The sequence below is a fragment of the Strigops habroptila genome, chromosome 8 (genome assembly GCF_004027225.2).
Source record: "Strigops habroptila isolate Jane chromosome 8, bStrHab1.2.pri, whole genome shotgun sequence".
NCBI lineage: Eukaryota > Metazoa > Chordata > Aves > Psittaciformes > Psittacidae > Strigops > Strigops habroptila.
This window is the reverse complement of record NC_044284.2, coordinates 22,521,381-22,543,319: the sequence shown is the minus strand read 5'-3', so window position 1 is coordinate 22,543,319 and position 21,939 is coordinate 22,521,381. Positions and strand designations below refer to the sequence as shown.

General features: G+C 50.6%; 1 protein-coding gene across 9 annotated transcripts; it reads left to right on the top strand.

The window, feature by feature from the left end:
- The first annotated feature begins 174 nt into the window (after nt 1-174).
- On the top strand, nt 175-21,544 carry ZIC4 (Zic family member 4). Of its 9 annotated transcripts, none has more exons than XM_030495277.1 (5): nt 175-197; nt 5,509-5,593; nt 11,183-11,803; nt 16,256-16,580; nt 18,660-21,460. In XM_030495277.1, coding segments are annotated over exons 2-5 (993 nt in total). In that variant the 5' UTR covers nt 175-197; nt 5,509-5,547; the 3' UTR covers nt 18,661-21,460. The 9 variants fall into 9 exon arrangements, 8 of the variants coding, with proteins under 8 accessions (XP_030351137.1, XP_030351136.1, XP_030351134.1 ...); XM_030495276.1 differs by lacking the exon at nt 175-197 and adding an exon at nt 613-698; XM_030495274.1 differs by lacking the exon at nt 175-197 and adding an exon at nt 2,636-2,700.
- Nucleotides 21,545-21,939: the final 395 nt, after the last annotated feature.

Here is a 21,939-nt window from a genome sequence, read left to right as displayed (position 1 = left end):
AATGAATTGAAAAGACGACACCGTCCCCCCCCTTGATGAATGGGAGCCGGGGGCGGAGCGACGTGCGGGCGGACGTGGGCGCTCATTGGCCGCCAGCGGCTCCCCCTTCCCCGCGTAACTCCCCCCGGCCCCGCCAAAGACGGGCGCGGGCGGCCGCCCCCCGCCGCTGATTGGCCAGTCCGCCTCATCAATCGCAGGTATTGTGAGCGCCCTGACATCCCGCCTGGCGAACGGGGCTGCGGAGCTCTAACTTTTTTTTTAATATATAAAGCTCTTTTTTTTTTTTTTTTCTTCTCCACGAAAATATTTTCCAGCGCATCTTTTTGTGTGTATGTATCCTAAGGAAAAAAAAAAAAAAAAATTTGATTCTTATTAGGGTCATTTTCTCCCCGGTCTCCCTCTCTCTGTCCCTTCTCCCTCCTGCACCCTGATAGTGATGGTAATGATGATTTCTTGGTGATCCAGAATTTTTAAGATCACTGAGCAACTTTTTAGCCTTTGAAAAGAGGAGCCCTGTAGGGACTCGCTTCTTTTGAAGTTATTTTCCGCTTGTTTAAAACCGAAGCTCTCCGAGAGTAGGTGCTGGGTGCATTTGATTTTATTTTTAAACACCAGGCGTGATTTCTCTGGGTAGCTGACTCTATCCCTCCATCAGGTTTCTGAAATAAATCTTGTTTTCTGCACCCATCAAAACGCAGGTGGGTGAGAACTCTTAACTTTCTACTTTTATTGTTGTTGTTTCGCCTCTTTTTTGTTATTTTCTTTCTCATTTCCCTCTCGCTCTCCCTTTCTTTCACTCTCTTTTTACGGAGTCTCTTTCATTCAGGTAAAACTGTAAATTTCCCAAACCTACATTGTTTCTCCTCTTGCTGCATGAAACTCCCGGATACTTCTTCTCTCTCTTTCTCTCTCTCTCTCTTTTGAAAAATTTATTTAAAAACCTCGATAGGAGCAATGTAAATTTTCTGACATTCAAACCTTTTCTAGTTCACAAATCAGTCACCCTTGTCACAGTTATTGAAATTCCTCAACTTGCCACACCAGGACGGTGGAAAAAGCAGGCGGTGTCTTTGTTGCTGACGAGGCTTTTGATCGCCAGAGAAAATTTACTTACCTTCAGATGAGTGAGCAGAAAAAGAAATAACACTCCCTTTGATTTAGTTAGAAAAATGCAGACATTTGGATTCAGTGCAAACATACAACACTTGGTTGTTTTCTAGATGCAACCCTCGATTAACCTGTCTTTCCCCAGCTCAAAGTCTATTGAAAAACTGCGGATAGTTCTTTTTTGTTCTCTCTACAAAGACCCATTGACCATATATTAAAATGATTATTGAAAGGTATGAGTATGGTATTTAAAAGCAGAAATCTTTTGTGGCTTAATCAATTAAGCTAAGCAACATTTGTACAATATTTTAAACCATGCTTCGGCACTAAAAAAAAAAAAAAAGGAAAGAAAGGATCTCGTGAAACTTCAAAATGCAGACGTCTTTGTGTGCGTATGTGTATATACACTTACGTCTGCGACCGTGTGTGTGTGTACATATATGAAACTGGCAAATTATTTATTTACTCAGTCGCCTGCATATTCATTAGGTCTAATTATTTTCTAGTAACGAAAACACCAAAGGCTCGCTAAGAGTCGGACTCCATCTATTTCGCCTTTGTTCAGCCCTTCTGTTGCCTCCTTCGCAGCTCAGTCCGAGCCCCTCCAATTCCTAGTGCCAAACAAAGAAACTTTAAACTCATCCTCCCTAATGAAAGGCGCCGGTAAGGATCCGCAGCGCAGGTACTGGGGATGAGATCGGCAGCGCTGCGGCGCGAACCCTGCTCTGGTGAGACCTGACTCATTTCGAGAGGGATAAAAATGGCCATTGCGCCCAGAGAACAAACAAACAACAACAAATAAACTTTGATGCGCCTTGAAGGAATGTCTCGCTGCAGTTTATCTGCAAATGCAGTTTGCCTGTGCTCTGTGTATGGAGATCGCTTTCAAAGCAGATGTATTATGTAATTTCCCTTGGCTCTTGAGAGGCTTTGCAGGTTGGGGGATTTTGTTTTGGGTTTGGGTTTTTTTTAGAATAATGTTAGGCTGAATCTGCATGTTTGTGTTTATTCTGCCAAATCCATTAGAAGGAATTGCAGTAGCTTATAGCAACAGGTACCCCCACCCTAGGAGCGTGCCTGGCTGTGGACATGGTCTTTAGGCGGCTGTTACATGACTTTATGTATTTGCTGCTAAAATCAAGCGAAGGACAGAGTTGTGAGCGTTATTGTGAAGTTCATCAGGGCGATGGCATTAGGAGATCTAAAAAGTTAGGTAGTCCACGGCTAGCCTGCCTCCCAGTGCAAGGGGAACCCAGTGATTATTCCAGGCCGGTGCAAAATATACGAGAAGGCAGACGAGAAGGTATTTTTAGGAAGCGTATCTAAATATATACAGTGTAAGAGTGAATGTAAAAAAAAAAAAAAAAAATGTTGTGGGTTGTAGAAGTTATCAAGTGGGATTTGCGGCGCGCTCTCTGCAGGAAACGAAAGCTGCTCCAGTTCAAAGCCACATGCACCAACGTGACATATAAGCCATTAAAATATCATCCTGACGGCTCATTTCTGCTTCATCATACATTCCCTAACTGCTTCCAGAAAGCAAGAAAAGAAGAAATGAAGGATGACCGCCTCGATGGAAGCGCCAAAGAGGTGGTGGGTTCTTGGGGGGGGGGGGTTATTGTTTTCTTCTTTCATTCTTCATTTCCTCCCCCCGCCCCCCTTTATTTTTGCTAGTTCAGAAATGAGGAGAAACCTTCAACAGGTCGCAGGGGTAAGTGCCTCGGAGCAGGGGTTGCCTGGGCAGCCCAGGCAGCTGGCTAGCCCCCACCACCTGCCCAAGATCTGGACCAGAGCTCCCTGCCCTCGAGGGGCTCCGTTGGGAGGAGGTTTGGCCGCCGTGGGGGAAAAGGGTTGGTGCCCTGCGGAGCGGGGGGCAGTGCCTCGGCCGCCCCTCGCCCACGTGGGACCGGTTCCCGGCGGTACCAAGGCGGGTGGCGGCGGGCGGAGGGAGAAGCACCCGGGCGCCGTCGAGGGGGGCTCTGACACCCGCCGCCGGGCGCCGCGCACGCCCCCCGAGTCCGAGGGGGATCCCGGCCTGTTGGTCCGCACAGCGCAGGGTGGCGGGGTCCACGGAGCGGGACGGAGGCGCTCCCAGCCCCGAGAGCGGCTGGGCTCGGCGAGGACGGGCAGGCGACGAATCGGGCTGAGTTCTGCTGCCGCCCAGGAGGGGCCGGGGGCCCCGGGCGGCGGGCAGGGGGCGAGGAGCACTGACAATGGCGAGCCCCATGGCGAGGCGTCCCGGGGGACGAGCTCCCCGCCCAGCGCCTCGCCCACCGCCGCTCCCGGTGCCATGGGGGCGCGCCAGGGGAGCGGCGCTCCAGCTCTGCACTCCTTCGCCCTTCTTTATAGGCGGGTGCAGGAAGGACGGAGCCCAGGAGGCGGCCGGCCCCCTCCACCCTCCCTCACCCCCCCGCGGGCAGGTCCGGGGGAGCTACCAAAGGAGCTGAGTGCCGCTGCCAACTTCGCGCAGAGCCCGCGGAGGGGCTGAGACCCCGGTCCCGGCACCGAGGGGCCGTCCCGCGCCCTGCGCTGGCTGGGAAAGGGGAGATGGTCTCACATCCCTTCCGAGGGTGATGCCCTCGAGGGTGACCTCTGACCCGACCCCGGCTCAGTGTGCCAGCCCCGGGCACCGGCACAGCGCCCGACCGAACGGGACCGGGGACCGAGATCCCCTGGCCCCCACCTGGCTGCTCCTTTGTCATGCGTGATCTTTCAGCCCTGGGGAGCCCGGCCGGGCGGGGATACCGTTGGCCGGGCTGGGGTCGGGGCTTGTTCCACCGGAGACGAGGAACTTTATTTCTGCACCGAGACCTTTCCGGCGAGAGCTCTCTCCGCCCTATGTGGCCGTGGGACGAGATGGTGCCGGCGGGGCACATGCCCTTCCTGCTACCACAGGCTCAGCCCGGCTCACGCGTCCCGGGGCAACGGCGCCGAACCCGCCCGGGGCCGCCGGGGTCCCATGGAGGCGGCGGCTGTTCCAGCCCCACTCCGCCGGCGCAGCCGTGGCTGGATGTAGAAGCAAGCATTTGGGGAAGGGGAACCAGGTCCTGCCTGCGCGGGCTGCAGCCCCTCGCACGCCCAGCCCCATAGAGGGACGGGGGGGGAAGACACTGGTACCCCGCACCGGAGGCCCGGGGCTCGGCCCAACCTGGGCAATGGAGCATCCTCACCCTCCTGTTCTGCCAGTGGCACTCCGCAGATGAGAAAGGCGTGTGCGAGTTTTAGTCAATATTTACACTGAAATCCATAACTGTTTTGCCTTCTTTTTTTGTCATCTGGTAACCATTTGAAATATTAAATGCAGCAGGGTTTTTTTTGGTTTTTTTTTTAATTGTCGTCCAGTTTCAACAAGTTTTGGCGAACGCTTGGGAACTGAGCACTCCTCCAGCTTCCCATCCTAACCAATAAAGCACAGCTCCTGTAAACCTCTTGCAAGCGAGGCAGTGTTCGCTGCTCTGACCTGATGGAAGTGTGAGGATGAATGGAAGTTGACTAGAAAACATAATTCCCAAGGGATTCCTCTAGTTCTTTTTATTTCGGCAGCAATTTTCAACACCATGGTGAAAATACTGAAGACGATAAATAATTTGTGATAGAGTATGACTGTGGTACGCTGATGAAGTTTCATAATTATTAGCATCAAGTATTTGTATTGGTATAGGTATTTATTTAGCAGCACTGGACTCCCTATAATGATACTAGCAAGAGCAATAATATTAATAATCTCCCTTTCAGTAACTGATTCCAGATTCTGATTTTTCCAGATTAGAATAAATAAAAAAAATAATTAAAAAAAAAAAATCAAAGATATCTGCGAAAATTCAGAATCGGACACGGCATTAAACCCCAGATCTTCTCTCAGGGTTCTTGCTGCCGCTCAAAGAAAGATGTACAACGTTCTGTCTGCAGTAGTGGCATTGCTCTGCCTTGCAGAGTGCAAAGAGCAAGCTGAAAATTATAGGCAAGGGAGAAGTGCCAGGGTGGTGCTATACTAATCCTTGCTGAGACAACAACTTGCTTTGGAGGCTCGCAGAGAGTCCGAAATTTAATTTCGGGAGGGAAGGATCTGTAAACAACACAGTCAAGTTGGTAAAAACCTGCCTTACAATAGCCTGCCAGAAGGTGAATGTCAGATCAAAGGAGAACTGAAAAGATGTCCTTTCATATTTTTTTTCCTAAATCAGCCATGGAAACTTCATGACTCCATAAAACATGTGCTGCTTTGCTAGGGAGACAGTCTCCAGTTCCCCCTCAGAGAAAGCATCTTGTCCCCCCACCCTCGCTGCTTATCTCCTGTACTTTGGTTTTTTCTGAGTCCATAATACCCGAGCCATATAGTGCTTTACTCATATCACACACAAATGGTTTTGCTTTTAACTTTCCACCTCTCTTCCCAAACAGGGACAAAGTCAGGAAACGAGGCACAAGACTCCCCTTGTAATGAGGAAAAGAAAACGACTTTACAGAAACATCCTGGAAAAGTCAAGTAAGTTAAAATATGTCTTTTTTTAAAGTTCAAAGGAAACAATTTTTTTCTTTTTCCAGCTTAGTGTTGAACGTAGTTGCATACACACAAATCAGCAACACAACTCCCCACCAGCATCTGCCTAATCCTGCTCAATGCCTATTCATTTGGTGGTTCTAGAATTAATATTTGACGACTCTCTCATTGAAACAACAACCCCTGACCCCATGTGATTGCACTGTCACATTATTCTATGACATATTCATCTTGAATTCATTTACGGACGATTTGATTGGAATGAGGTTTGTCATGTATTGGATCCTATTAAAGAAGAAGACTTTGATCTTGTTGATGGGGTTTACATGATATGTATCATCTTTACCAGGGATACCAGGCTTCCACAATGTGGTGTCTAAGTAGTTAGTGACTGACAGCTTATCTGACAGGAATACCTTAATCTTGAGATACTGAATGAAATATTCTATTTAAAATAAGCATATTATTTGCCTGTCCTAAGGTAGCTCTAGGTCACAAAAAGCGAGAGGCAAACCCAGGCACAAACCATTGCTCGTCTGGTAGCTGAGTTCCCGTCATCCGGGAACCCTAAAATGTAAGTGGGAATGGGGCGAGGGAGCAGAAACAAAGGCAGAGTGTGCTCCCGAGCCACTCGGTCCCATCTCCGAGGAGGTGCTGGGGTCACCGAAAGACTTTCCTGAACACCCTGTTACTAACCAGCAGTGCTGAGGTAGGCAGTGACTCAGGCTCGGGTCCTGTGCCTGCCACTGTGTCACTAGCTGCCTCCCTCACCCCTCCTGCCCAGTGCCGGTTTGGGGGATAAGGAATGGCACAGGGTGACTTGCCGGTACTCTCTGTTTCTATTCCTCGCTTTTCCCCTCTTTCTCACACTAAATATTAGGATTTTCAGATTAAGCGGTTGCCATCCTCTCATCCGGGAGTTGAAGCCTAAAGTTAACTCCTGGAACATGCTGTCTGGAGGGTTCAGGCCTCCCGTCCCAGCCTCTGGAAAGTTTCCAGCTGGCTCATTGGGAAGGGAAGTTTCCACAGAGGCAGGAGCAGAAGGGCACGGCAGTGGGCGAAGGTCAGATTTTGCTCACTCCGATGCTTCCCGGGACAGGAGCTATTCCTTGCGCTGAGCATGACTCTGAGCGAGCAGGATTTGCCCCCAAGTCAAGGAAAACAGCACTTTGTTTTCCGGGGTTTTTCATAATACCTTCATAGCAATCCATGACTTTGGTAAAGGTAGAAATATGGGTAAGAACCTTGCTGTGTAGATAGGTTTCCTACCAAAAAAACAAGGCAATGTGCGGTGGATCTGTAAAACCGTCAGGCAGCCGGGGCTGCCCGCACTCCCAAAGGCCGTGCGGCTCGGTTTTCAGTCCCTAGGCCCCAGCAGCCCGGCGCGGGGCAGGGGTGCGGGCAGCGGCCACAGCTTTGGGACTGCCCAGCTCGGCCCCGCGCCCAAGGGGTGGGCAGGCGAAGCTCTGGGTCCCGCACGGCAACACAGAAAGCAGGGAGGCAGCTCAGCCGCCGTCCTGGGTCACAGCCGCTCCGTGCGGGACTCTCACCTTCTTCCGACGCTGCTGCGGCCAACTCGCCTCCTCTCCGAGGGAGCCGGGTCGGACGGGGGCAGCGAGGAAGAAAAGTGCTTGTGACCCGTCTTTGCAACATGTCATCCCTGCAGAACAGCGCTCCAGCACGGGCAGGCTTTGGGGCTGTGGGCTGTGGCCGGGGTCGCAGAAACACAGCCACTGGAAAATTTGTGCTCAGGATCAAACTGCCCCCCTGTTCTTGTTGATTTGGCACTCGAAAGAGCACCGTGGTCCCTCTAAACTTCACTTCACTTAAGATAAGATCTCTACCCTCTAAATCTTATAAAAATATTGTGCTATGGACCTGCCCTGATGTCCGAGTTTCGGCTTCAGCTCATGATGTTTCTGTTCTGCTGCATGAGAAACCTTGGTTTCTCCCTGGAAAGGCTTAGGGTTCATCCAGCCCTTGAGTCCCAAGGGTAGTCTAGAAAGGGTTGCCCTCACCATAGCCAGGTGGGTTAGAAGGGTAGTAATAGTAGTGGTAATAATAATAATACCCAAAAAACAAAAAAAACAAACAAACAAAAAAAAAAACACCCAACAAAACCAACCATTCCCTGGCCCTGCACAAGCTGATGTTGACACAGTTGCCAGTTTGGCTAGAGCCCGACTCATCTGGTCAAACATGGCTCAGGCCGCTGCCAAGAAGTGGGAGACCTTGGTCGCCCCTCGAGTGGCAGCCATACAAGCTCCAGCTGCCAAAGGGCTGCACAAACAGGCATTCAAGTTTTCCAGACACTCTGGGAGATGCGCAGAGCTCGGCCGGGTCTGGCCCCACTCCCCTCCTCTTCCCAGTTTCTCCTCCTCCTTCAGTCATGTGGCGGCCCCCGCCCGCCCCTCGCCCCACTCCCTCCCGCCCGCAACCGGGGCTCACACCAACTTCACCTAACAGTGAGGGACACCGACGGCCAGGTTCGCCTGCATTGCCTGGATAAAGGAGTGAGAGAGAGCCCTGAGGGGCGAGCTGAGAGCCATGAGTGTCTGATGAGAAACCATCACAACATTTAAAATGAGTTTAGGGCAATCCGGTTATGACATTTTTTTTAATTGATAAACTGTTCCAGATGTTTCCTCCCTTGACTGAGAAGTGTCAGAATTGATGGATAACAAGTATGTAGAGATGCAGTGTTTTAAGGAGGTATAAGGAAAGCAGCTTTATTTGGAATTCACACTCTCAGTACATTTGTAAGTAACAGATTCGTACTTCCTAACGTTTGTCTCTTCTGTGCACTCCTGTTGAGATGGTCATGAATAGGACTGTCAAATCCATTTCGTAGAGCAAGTAGACTTGAGGGTTGAGATATTGCGAGGATGGTGTGTGGTTTAAAATGCCTGTGTAAACATGTTATGTAAGGATGGAGAGCTAATTGCATCATTTGTCACTTTTCATCATCTCCACTCAGAAGGATGTGCACAAGGATGTATCTATAGCTAGCTGCCTAAGTATCAGCCTTGTGTTACAGGGGAAATATGGCGAAAGCCAAGCAGCCAAATTATGTGACTGCAGCCAGCCCAGAGTATGCAAAGCTGTGACAGAAACGTCCCCTCTGTAGTTATGGATGTCCTACACTTTAATCTTACGGTTTCCGACCATTGGCTGGTAGCTTCTGTTATGATAATGTCTGGGTTGATATTGCCAGGCAGTTTCTTGGCTTACTACTGAACATAAAGCTTATCAATCGCCAATATTGTTAGATTTTCATGGACATGCAAAATTCCATGCTGGGAGCTTTACCTGGAGTGCATGTGGTAAAGTATCCACTGGAAAATTAACAGCTGAGAGTTTGACAGGATGAACAGAGAATTAATTGTTGCTTTATTTCTTAAGACTGTGCGTTTACTGCTGGAGTCATTCTCATGTCAGGATCCAAGTTCTGTGGATCTGTGGTGTTCTGTGGTGGGCAGATCTTTACAGCTGTGTTTTTATTTCTTGAAGCAGAAGAATCTTTTCCCATGTTTCATTTACGTTCTTTAAACTCACGATTCCCTTCTGAAAGACTTGCGCAGATGCTTCCTTCTGTACTGAAGCCCTAAGCTATTGTAAACCTGTGAGGCCCCAGTGTACCACGCTGAAACCCTAACCTACGCGGCTAGCGAAGTAAACCCTGCAGCCTATGTTGTTTCCTTCAGGTGAGAAGCATCAGAAGTGAGTCGGTTATGAATGTTTTGCGGTGCTTTTCCTTCAAGCCAAAGATGGGGGTTTTACGTGGAACTGTAAGTCCGTGAAAGAGAGCGGAAAGGGGAGAGAGACTCCCTCTTCTGGGTTAAGCACTCAGATTCAGCCTGAGCACCACGATTTCTCGCATCGCTCCGTCGGCCAGTAACCAGATAACTGTTAAAATTTTTCAGACGAGGAGAGGGGACGGGGAGTCTTCCAGGAACTCTTTGTCAGGGCTCAGGCACAGCTACGGAGGCTTGAGCACCAGGCCAAACGCAGACGCCTCGCAAGCAAGCTGCCGGAAAGGCTCCAGCGCTGCTTTTGCGGAGAAAGATCCGCTCCTCGCTCTGTCAACAAGTGTCGGGGACCCGCCGCCGGGCCCGGGCCCGCGTCACGGGGGGCGCGGGGCCGCTTTGCCTCCCGCTGCTCCGGCCAGGCGGCGACTACCGGCAGAGCTGCGGGGGTTCTGCCGGGGGAGAACCCCGCGGGCTGCGGCCCGAATCGGGGCAGGGCAGCCGGAACGGACAAAGGCCGGGGTGGGCGGCCGGGGCGCTGCCCCCCTAGCGACCCCCCCCCCGCTTTGCCTTTGTTTGTCCACAGCCGCAGGCCGGCGGCGGAAGCTCGCCAGCGGCATGGTGGCAGGGAGGAGCGCGGTCCGGAGCAAGACCCCGGTCAGGGCCTCCCGCCGCCGGGCGTCGGGCCGAGCCTCGGGGCTGCGCAGGGCGGGGGGGAACACACCGGGGGAAGGGGACGCCCGGAAGCAGCGCATGCGCAGTCCCTGACCCGTGCACAACCCCCCCGCGCCTTACCGAGCGATAACCCTTTCAGTCAGCGGCGGGACCTGTCATCGGTGACGTCACCCCGGCGTCAGCCAATGGGAACTCGCGGCGATTGTTCGGCCGGCGGGGCCAGCGCCACGACCCGGAGGCGGCGCGCGGCCGCCGGCCTCCCGTCCCGTCCCGTCCCGTCCCGTCTCGCGGCCGCGCCGCGAGGGGCTCCCCGCCGGCCCCGCGGGAGGACGGGCCGCGCGGCAGGACCTCCCCGGCACGCCGCCGCCAAACGCGAGTCCCCGCCGTCCCCACCGAGCCCACCCGCTGGCAGCGCCGCCCGTGCGCCCCGCCGCCGGAGCCGCGGGACTGCGAAACTTTTCTAAGGGAGAAAGACAAAAAACCCAAAACAGTCGTTTTTCCCCCTCCCCCGTGTCTCTCTCCTCCCGCTGTCAGGTGGCTTTTTAGCGTTAGAAGCTAATGAGCGTGGATGCTCGGGGGATCCCAGTGATGGACCCTACTGCTCTCTCCAGGCGGAACACGGCGCTGAGATTAGTAGACTTGGCGGGGTCTCCTCGCCAGCACCACCATCACCACCCCCCTCAGAGCATGACAGGCTTCCCGGGCTTCGGCGGGCACCCCCACTCCACGGCGCCCACGCAGCCGAGGGAGCACGCCGCCGAGTCCCGCCTCGGGCCGCACCCGCTCCGGCCAGAACACATGGGGCACCGCCACCATCCTCCTCCTCATCCTCCTCCTCAGCATCACCCCGCGGCCCTTAAGCTCAGCCCTGCCCCTCATCCCCACCACCAGCTCCACCACCACCACCACCACCATCATCATCATCATCATCATCATATGGCAGGCCAAGCCGAGGTGGTCTCTAGTCAAACGGCAGCGTTTGGCCCGGCGCAGTCATCAGCAGCCCCTTACCCCGTCTCTCACCCAGCCCAGGCTCTGGCAGCAGGTAGGGACTTCTTCATCCACAGGGACCTGCCGGCCCCATTCATGCCAGGGCTGACCGAGCAGTACCCCGCTGCAAGTTCTCACCACGGACTGTTTGTCTCAACAACAGGTAGCTACCCCGGACACCATGGTCACCACCACCACCACCACTCAGAAGCCGGGAATCCCTCTCTGTTCACTGGACTCCATGAGCAGCCTCCCCATGCAGCTCCAGGTGGCCATCTAAACGGACAGATAAGACTGGGGTTACCTGGAGAAATGTACGCCAGGTCTGAACATTTCACTCAAGTACCAGCATCCAGGACAGAGCCTTTTGCTGCTTCTTCACTTCATAGCTACGGTGGCATGAACCTGAACGTGAACCTGGCTCCACACCACTGCCCGGGTGCCTTCTTTCGTTACATGAGGCAGCCCATCAAACAGGAACTCATCTGTAAGTGGATTGAGTTGGACCAGACTCCCAAAAAATTATGCTCGAAAACTTTCAGCACGATGCACGAGCTGGTGACTCATGTCACGGTGGAGCACGTTGGAGGACCCGAGCAGTCCAATCACATATGTTTCTGGGAAGAGTGTCCAAGAGAAGGGAAACCTTTCAAGGCCAAATATAAACTCGTAAATCACATCAGAGTCCACACAGGTGAAAAACCTTTCCCCTGCCCTTTCCCAGGCTGTGGCAAAGTGTTTGCCAGATCAGAGAATCTCAAAATACACAAAAGAACTCATACAGGTCAGTATGTAAAGCTCTCTTTACTCTCTCTCTCTGTTATCCAGCATACTGTTTTGCTTTATTTTGTTTTGTTTGGTTTGTTTGGGTTTTTTTGGTTTTTTTAATGTATCCTTTGCGTTGTCATTGAATGCACGCCAAGTACTTCTGGAAAATAAATTCTCAGATTTGTTTGCTGCTTTAACTTTTGGAGGAGACGGGAGAAAAAAGTGGGGGAAAAAAGAGAGGGAGAACAAATCTCAGAATTCTCGTCCATGTTTTTTTGTGGTTGTGCGGAGAGGCTGCTGTAATGTTTATGCGGGTGGATCTGTGTAAATACCGAGTGATATAGCTACTATTTCTGCTTATTCACACAGGCGAGGATTTTTTTTTTTTTTTTTTTTTTTGGCAATTTAGAGTAGTTGGGAAGAAAAAATGAAATCATTGTGCAAGCTCACAAATTAAAAGTGAACAATAGAAGTTACAACTTGTCTAGTCAGTTTTGACTGATGTCGCTGAGATGATGCTGCTCGAACATTGTGAGAATAACACAGCTGCGACCTTTTCGTTCAACAGTTTTGTTTTGGGCAGAGGGAGTTTCAAATGTTTGATCTGAATAACACTGACATTTTTAATGAGCATTGCCTTCCAACGACTCTCTGCATTCGCAAATACGGGGAGCTGCAAGTTCTGATTCTCGGGAGGGAAAAGAAAAAAAAAAAAAGGAGAAGAAAACAAGGTATTGTTTCGGCCTGTACATTTTGAAATGTCATTTGCAGATCTGTTAAGCGAAATTGGGACATGTGTCAGAAACATCTGTTAGTTCTAGTTAACAGAAAATAAAGTAACTCGATGGACGATCTTGCAAAACTACGTTTGAACTCTTCCGGCCAGGAAAGCATTTATAATTAATGAAATTGCACGTAGAAAGTTTTCACACTTCCAGGAGCAGCTTGTGAAGTTGTATTAATTAGTTTAGCAGCCGCTGTTTGTAGTCTGTAGAGCTGGCTCCTTTTTTTATATTTTTTTCCCTCTTCCTTTTTTTTTTTTTTTTCCCCCCCGCTCTGAAGAAGAAGATAAGAAATAAGCCCTTTTGGGAAAATTTAATCTGTTCCAGTGTAGGGTTTTCCACCTCCCACCCTCTTCTGTACAGCCTTACGCACTGCGAGGGAAACTACATAATCCTATTGTAAGATCTGCTTACAGCCAAACGATTTTTTTCGCCTTCCAGTTCATAAAACTCCCCTTCCCCCATGCTCGGTGCAGGGCTTGACCTTCCAGGAGTTATGATATAACTCGACGTGATATAAGATGCAGAACGTATACTGATTTCGTATCGCTGTCTTCTAAGCATAGCACGGAGATTTTACAGCGACCGTCACTCGTCACCTAATTATTTTTCCATCGCTCTATGAATAGCTCATCTGGGGGCGGGGGGAGCGGGGGGAAGAGAGGGGGCGATGGCAAAGTTGTGTTCCTGTGCTGCCTTCTCGGCCCCCTTTTTCCAGGAGAAAGGGATATCCCCGGGTCACATAAGTTGTATCCGAGCCAGCTCCTTGTCGGATCAGCACAGGTACAGCCATTAACCGGGAGAGCTCATCCCTTAATGACAGTGCTTTTCTTAAGTAAACAAACTTTTACTGCTCTTTAACGGCCTCACTGTTTGAAGCCTCTGAAGCAGAAAATGGTTAAATTCTTGGCAAAACTGACCTACATCGGAGAGGCAGGTTCCGGGCAGACCCGAGATCGGAGGTTTGCGTTTATTAAACATCATTCCGCGTGTCTGTACTTTTCGCTTTAACTTTCCCGGTGATTAATTGCTGTATTGTGAAAACTCCTGCAGGGCCTTTATGGTTCCACCGTTTCTATTAAACACCCAGAAGTTGTCAAAAACGCAATGTTTCTGAAACCCTAATAGAACTCGCTACGAATTATTCATGAAGACAGTTCTAGATTCAACAGGAAAATTATTGCCTCGTCAAATATTAATGACTTCTGATGTCTCCGAGGCTGGGCAGCAGGCAGAGGGTTTTCTGGGAATGTGAGAATTTTCCAGGTTGGAGGCTAAGGCCGTTAAGGCGGCGGGAGCAGGACGAGCAGGACGGGCAGGGAGCACTTCGCCGCCTTCCCAGAGGGCCAGGAACAATGGGTCTAGGCGGGGGACTGAGCCCCTCGCCCTCCCGGACGGCCCCCGCGCCTCACCCGCAGCCCGGGGACCGCCACCGCCGCTTCCCCCCACCCCCTCAACGTCCTCCCCACAACCCCCCTCCCCCCCCCCCCCGAGAAGTTGGTAAATACCTTAATCCACTCCCGGAGACGGGGGATTATGCCACAGTTTCCAAGCTGAATTTCACTGAACATTTTTGCCCAGCTACAAGTGTGGGGGGAAAATGGCGGTTAAGGTCCTGCGCTTCTCCATCGCCCCGGGAATTTCCTGCGTGGCTGCACCTCCGTGCCCGGGCTGCGGCAGTCGGGACCTGTAATATGTCCTCTCCCTGCCTGGTAGGGATTTCCACGTAAGAAAACCTGCTCTCGCGAAAGGAATACTTGCAAATGGCTCGGATGGCTCCTCTTTATTGAGGCGTTCAGAGAAGGCAACCTGGGCAGCTGAGAAAATGCTGCCCTCTTCCCTCTTGAAACCTGACTGTATGGAGGGATCTTTCTGTTACTCTTTCAGGGGGTTAAGCGAAGTTGAACATTTTTCAGCTCTCGGGAAAGCGGAACGTGCCGCAGCCCGCTTTTACCTGAATGTAACTCACTTTGCACAAGCAGAGTGCTTATGAGGATGGCTTTCCCTGGGGTCTCCTAACTTACTGCTTGCTTGTACTACACTAATATCCTTGATTTGTTGTCTCAACTCAGATGTTGAAGGTCAAATTATTTCCTTACGTGAAACTGTAATTAGATTATAGGCATGCATGTGTCTATGCATATGCACCGCTGTATGTCGACTGTATTTGGTTACAGGATGCACATCGTTTTCTGAGAAGACCTTAGATTTAACCTCTTCCCCCTTCCCTTTAACGCCAGGTATTTACCCATCCTCTGTGCAAATGTTAGAGGTGCAGGATGTGAGAGCTCTTCATTGATTCTTACAGTGCAGAAAGGACATACTTTAAACGCGGAGCCATGAGGTTTTTCCCATCCACCTTGCATAAACTGCATTCATGTGAAATATTTATGTGCCTCTGCTCTCAGCCGAGAACGAGGTGGGCTGAAGCCCTCCAAAATTTAATCGTGACGAACCGAGAGGGGGAAAAAAACCACAATAAATTAGAAAAATACAAAACCTGGAAGCTTTTACAAATATTGGAAGTCCTTTCGACCACATACGCCATGATGGTGAACACAGTGGCTTTGTTTGCACTTCATGTTTAAGGTTCGGCCGCATATTTTTGTGGTGTCCTCTGTGCCCTGATACTTTTGGCTTTTGGCGGATGGGGGGGTTATTTTCATACTCGGTTGGTGCAGGACCTGGGTATTCCTTGGCGAGCAGGGTTTGGCAGTCTGCTATTATCAGCAACAATAAGGTAGTAAGCATTTCATTCCGAAGCTGTCTGTGGCGTGTTTCCTTGAAAACCTCCTCTCTATCGTGTACCATGCCCGGTCCACACGATCCGAGCTTAAACTTTTACACGAGTCCAGCAACACGATTGTATTTATATTATGCTTAACGTCACTTATCATATTACCAGACAAATTAATCCCGATTGCAATTCCTTCCGTGACTGAGTAGGTTCAAATGAAAAGGGAATCCTACCCTCACGACAGTGCTGTGCACCGGCCTACTCATCCTCCTGCTGAATCTCTGTCGTTTTGTCCCCCATAACCAATGTCTTTTTGAAATGTTTTGTGCCTTAGCACACGGTATCAGCAAGCCGGGGAGCTGGGAAAGGAGGGGGCATACGGATCTTCCACGGGACTGTAATCAGTGCAAGAATGGAGTGGACGAGATGTTATCTAGCCGTATCTAGTTATGAATAATATTTCCACATGGACCTGGTGGAGTGTGAGAAATCTATTTAGCGTAAAAACCTTCCCAGGGATAAATCACTGACGGCTCTGCCTGCAGGACACAGGAGTCTGCGGGGAAAACACAGGTTGTGTGCTCGGAATGAGCACTTGGCCTCTAAGTTTTCCTTATCTCGGGGCCTTGTCTTTTGCAGAAACCCCTGCGTTGACAGGGCAGGGGAAGGGGGAGGAGAAGCTGGCCTGGCCGGGCGCTCCCGGTGTGGAGCCGGGTGGTCACAGAGCGGCGGCGCCAGGGGAGATCGGCGGGGCGGGCGGGGAAGGGCAGGGCTGATGGCGCGGCGGCAGGCAGAGGCCGAAGAGGAGCTGCTCCGGGGAGAGGAGCCGTGCCGGGGCCCGAGAGAAGGGCCCGGGGAGGCTGCGGGCTCGGGGGGGTGCCGGGCTGCGCCGCTGCTTGCCCCGCGGCCGCCGTCGCTAATGGCTGTGCTCGCCCATTGCCTCCTGCAGGGGAGAAGCCGTTCAAATGTGAGTTCGAGGGCTGTGACAGACGCTTCGCCAACAGCAGCGACAGGAAGAAGCACTCTCACGTCCACACCAGCGACAAGCCCTACAACTGCAAAGTGAGAGGCTGCGACAAGTCCTACACCCACCCCAGCTCCCTGAGAAAACACATGAAAGTGCACTGCAAATCCCCTCCTCCCAGCTCCGGCTACGAGTCCTCCACGCCCTCCTTGGTGTCCCCCTCCTCGGACTCCGGCCGGGAGCCCCCCGCCTCCTGTTCCCACGTCGAGCCCTCCGCGCCCGCGCAGCCCGCCGCCAACCTGAGCGAATGGTACGTGTGTCAGGCCGCGGGGCTCCGCGGCCCCGTCGCGCCCCCCGCCGCCCCCCCGCCGTCGCGCCCCCCCGGCCAGCCCCGGCCCCGCTGCTAGGGCGCGCCGCCCGGTGACGGGGAGCGCTGCTCTGGGCCACGGGGAGGCCGAGAGGGAGAGGCCGAGAGGCGTTTGGCAGAGGAAGAGGCGGCGCGCTGTGGAGAGCACGGGTGGGCAGGCGGCGGGCCCCGGCCGGCACTCGCGGCGCCCCGCACACTGGAGGGCTGCTCCCGCCTCGGCCGGGGCGCTGCCGCCTCCTCCCTCCGTGCCACACACCCCCCCGCCTCACTGTCTTGCTCCAGTCTGTTTACGAGTCCACTGATTTGCATTTTCTTCCCTTTTCCTTTTCTCTTTCCCTTTCCATTTTCCTTTCCATTTCCCTTTCCCTTTTTCTTTTCCTTTTCCTTTTCCTTTCCCTTTTCCTAGTCTTTTCCCTTTTCCTTTCCATTTCCATTTCTCTTTTCACTTCCCTTCTCCTTTCCCTTTTCTTTTCCCCTTTCCTTTCCCTTTTCCTTTCTCTTTTCCTTTTCCCTTCCCTTCCTTTCTCCTTCCCCTCCGCCACTCCTTCTCCCCTCCTTCCCCTCATTTCTTCTCTCCTTCCCCTCATTTCACCTCCCCAAAGACCAAAGTGGCTCCATACAGATTTTGGCTGTACAGATTTTTCTCCTGTCAACAGTGCCGTGTGCTGAAGTGTTCTGTTCGCCCACGATTTTCTGTGAGAGTGCGGTTTTTAAAGAAAAAAAGATATATAAAAACTATTATTTGTTACCGAATTGTATAAAACGGATCCATTAAATTCTTTGATTCATTAACCCGTTCAATGGACGTTTCTGTAAAGAATCTCCTTACTTTCCTCTCTTGCTGTATATAAATACATATATATTCCCCCCCCCCCCCCCACAGTAGTCGCTAATAAAGAAAGGCTCGGGGAGGTGCTATGATTGACTGTCCATTTTGGCTCCCACTGGTAATGACTTCTAATACCCAAACATGCCCGTCCCCACCCAGAGCGCGGCTCCTGTCGAATCGTGGGCGCTGGGGCTCCCGGGGCGGAGGGGGGAGGGGAGAGAGCCCGCTCGATGACGTCACGGCCGGGGCCGGGCAGCCCCCCGGCAGCGCGAGGACCCGGGGCCGCTGCTGCACGGCGTCTGCCCTGAGAATGGTCCCGATGACAAACGCTTGTACCGGTTCGGCAACGCGGCTTTAGCATCTTCGTCCTGCCCCGGAGCTACAAACTAGACCCCACACAAACCCAGAAGGTTCAATCCCCTGGTTCAGAGAAAGAAGCAAGGGGAAAAAAACCCCAGCAAACCAAAACAAAAAACCAACCCAACAAAAAACAACTCCCTCCACTGGGGTAGCTTGAAACTGCCGAATGGTGCCGTTTTAATTACTTTAATGATGTTTAAGTATACCAGATAGTATAGGCAAATAAATAGCATGGGCTGCTGGAAGGGGTTTCCGTGGCTTGCTGAGCGCAGACAGAAGGCTGCTGTGACCTCATCTCCCCGGGTCTGATACATCACCACTGCGCCCAGGTTACTGGGGCTAGTGCGTGTATACAATGTACATACATGCATACGCACGCGAGTATGTATGTATCTATAAATATAAAAGCTAGGGGAAAATAAATAGCTGGTCAGTGGCTAAAAACACTCCTGCCCAACGCTTCCTCAGCTGATGCAGCTTTATTTTCCCCCCAAGGCACCAAGTCGGGGTTCCCTTGTGAGCTCGCCCAAACTCGGCAACTTTTGTATCTGAACACCTCGAATAGTAACAACGTGTCGCTGCCGGTAATGCACGTAGGGAATTACCCAGGCAAAACAAATGTGCGAGAGAGGAACCTAAACTAGGCGAGAATTGTGCCCCTCTGCAACCCCTGAAACTTCTGTGGTGGAGATCGAGGGGTACACAATGCAGCTGTGGGCAGGGGAGATGCTTCCATCGTGTCCTGAGATCTGTTTATTTCTTTATTTCTCTATTTACAGAAGTATTTGGAAGTGCAGGCTAATCACCTTTAATTTTTCATTTGCTTGTTACAGATGTCTACCCCGTTGCTCTCAAGGTAATCTAGACAGACACAGCTGAAAGCCTGAATCTTATGCCTTAGACATCAAAGCAAGCTCGCACAAAGAAGTATTTCTTCACAACGGTGAATCTTCATGGTAAGTTAGGATTTCTATGGCAATAGGCAAGTCATACTTAAATAGTGAAAGGCGAAGTCTGGAGCCCGTCCGTCTTTTCATTAAGGACATAATATTTACGTCTAACAGGCCCTTTTTCTTGTGCATACAAGTATATATTTTTGTTTGACGCGAACTAAATCATTTTCATTTAATTTCCGGTAAACAAAACCCACGCGAACAGGGCACTTGTTCCAGACCATAATAAAAATGGATAAGACTGTCAGGAAGAAAAGGCCCGCTTGAACCGTTGCCTCAGCTCACTTTTGTTTCTGCTTTCTGCCGGGATCAGAGAATGCGTTTGGGATTTGAGAGCCAGTTTCTAAAGGCAAGGAAATGGTTTTTAAGGGGGAAAAGAAAAGGAGAAAGGTCTAATCAAGCTCGGGTTGTTCAAAGGGCCTGATTTTGGGGTTGAAAGTGTGAGTTTTATGGTGCATCAGCATGCCACGTTAGGATCGCTATGGTAATGAGGAGAGCAATAGCAAGCGGCCTTCAAAGGAGGCACACTCCATTTGAGACAGTCTATTAAGATACATTTGCACTGACCTTTGGTTTCATGCTAGCTTAATACACTCAATCTGCTCCCCGCTAGAGATATACTTCCTCCACCTAATGCACTCCGGCGGAGCCGAGCTTTGCTGGGCTTTGCACTCCCTTCGAAGCGGGCTCCGCTCAGGCGCGGCAGCCCTGCGCCCCTTTCCCCCAAAGCAAGGAAGGGGCTGCCAGCCAGGCTCGGGGTGAGCTCAAGTCCCCTTTCTCCGGCATTTCTGCCCTGCTTTCCGCAGCAAAACGCGGCCACAAAGCCCGAGAAATGCCTCCTTCTCCACTTCCACCCTGCCACAGCGGAAGATAAGGTGGGGGCCGAAGGACCCCTACTTGGGCTGCCTCGGTCCTAGGAAGTAGGTGAGCTGCTGAAAGCCCCCCACGACCTGGGAAAGCGGGCCTCGGGCCCCGGGGAGCTACTCGCGCCCCCCTTCTCTTCGCTTCCCATCCCCCCGGTCCAGCCCGGTCCGGCCGGAGCTGCGCGGAGGCAGGCGGAGGCTCCGCGGTGCGGGGGAACTTGACACCCGCACGGCCGGGGCCACGGGCGCTGGGCAGTGGGCCCGAGAAAGTTAGAAGTCCATGTTCCAGTAATTGTCTTGTTGTTTATTTTATCCAAGTACCCTAGTGAATAGGGGAAAAATAAACACGGTGAAAAAAAAATTCAAACAGTTGAGTCGTCTTTAGTGCCAGCCCTTGTGGTTGAATAAAAAGGATGGTCCAATTTCTATTGAGCTGAGAAATCTTTGAAGTGGGAGTTATTATCTGAGAAATTCCTGCTCGTCGTCCTAACAACGCTGATGAAACGTAAAAGGTTCTTTGTCAGCGATTTGTTCTCCTCTCTGTCAAACTCACCCTGCCCGTTAGCTTAAAACCGTTTCTAAAGAGATAAAATCAAACTTATAAAGATAACTTTAGGGGCCCAGAGGGTGCAGTAAATACCAAACTATCGAATCCTGTGTATAGACATACATCTGGATATATGTGGCTGTGGCTGTGCGAAACTCTGTCTCTGTACAAATGTCTATAGATGTCTGTATGACCTTACTGTTCGAAAGTTGAAATGATGTCCGTTTTTTTACATTTTATGCTCTGAACTTTTCCATCGAATAAATTATTCCTACACATATACTGCACAGAATGCGATTCTTGGGAGAAGGCAGAAATGTTTGGTTTCATTAACACCTTTATGTGACCAACAAAAGTTTTCTTTCCAGTAGAGTGAAAGCAAGAGCGTAGACACAAAAGTAAAGACTTTGATCATTTTAACAGTTCGAATACCTATTAAGCATGTATATACTGCAATGTATCGAAGTTGTTAACGCATTCAAAGGGATGGCTTCCATATGCTCTCATCTTTTATTGTCCGTAAATGTAAAAATAGTCAAGCTGCATCCCTTTTGTATCTTCATTTTATAAAGATCATGGTGTGTACTGAAATGATTCCCCGATCAAGGTCTATTTAGTAGTTTCTCTTTGGAGATCATGAAATGCTCTGTTCATAACATGGATTCCTTGAAGTTGTAACTCATCAGTGTACTTCTGGTTTAGTTGCTACAAAATGATCTGAGCCCAATCCTGCCATTCTAAGTCACCCCATTAAGTTAATGGAACTTTTCCTGAGTAAAGACAGAGTCAAACTGCGGTGGAGTAGGTATTATTATTATTATTGTTATTATTAATTCTGGATCTTGTCGTATTTATGGAAAATCTACCACATTCCTTGTGAACTGTACAGGGGAGAAGACTGAAAACGTAGCTCGCAAAAAAACCCACAAAACATTTGCAACGTTGATAACGCTGTACTCTTTCCAGACTTCTTATATTCCATATTTTCCTTCATCATATGTTTGGTGATGAAGGAATGTTCTGTTGTGTGTTTAAACATGCTATTTATTTTTAATATTTAGGTTTTTTTGCAATAAATATTTATAAACGGTTCAATTCTATGGTTATTTTTACAGATGTGCACTTTTAAATATGTGTTTGTTTTGATGATACCGAGCCATTCTTAAAACACTGTGTGATCAACCTTGTCTTTCTGTTGGTTTTTATATTACGTGAAAAAATATTTCCCCAAACCGGTGTACTATTAATGTGGTGTACAATCAAGTACTAATGCGTGGTTTTTGTTGGTCTTTAACCTTTTTTAATGTTAATCATTTTAGGTTGGCATTTACATTAAAAGAACAAAAGGAAACAAACCACTTCTTTGACTTCATTTCTGAGATTACATTTTTCAGATCGGAGATTTTAAATACCGACCAAAATGCAGAGCGCAAAAACCGAGCCCAGTGGCACCCGAGACGGACCCTGTCCTGCTGTTGCCTCTTCCTCTCCCCTTTCCCTCCTCCCGGTTACCTCTGCAGCGGCACCCTGACTCCTGCACCCCCAGTTTGGGGCTCCGGGGTCACTGATACTCTGGATATTGGCGAGGGTTTCCAGATGGAGCAGCACCAAAGGGCTCTGCTCCCCCCGCCCCCGAGGGGTTGTTGTTTTGGCAGAGCGGATGGGTGATGAAACTGTTCTTTTGAAGAACTTTCTCCCCAAAATGAGTCCCTGTCACGGTGACACTTTTTATAAGATTCCTAAGAGGATG

What these genes read in the sequence shown, in the direction of transcription:
- ZIC4 (XM_030495271.1), top strand. Translation starts at nt 10,588, where the DNA reads ATGAGCGTGGATGCTCGGGGGATCCCAGTGATGGACCCTACTGCTCTC. An exon ending in ACACAAAAGAACTCATACAG is followed by an intron (nt 11,804 to 16,255) that starts GTCAGTATGTAA and finishes TGCCTCCTGCAG; the next exon opens with GGGAGAAGCCGTTCAAATGT.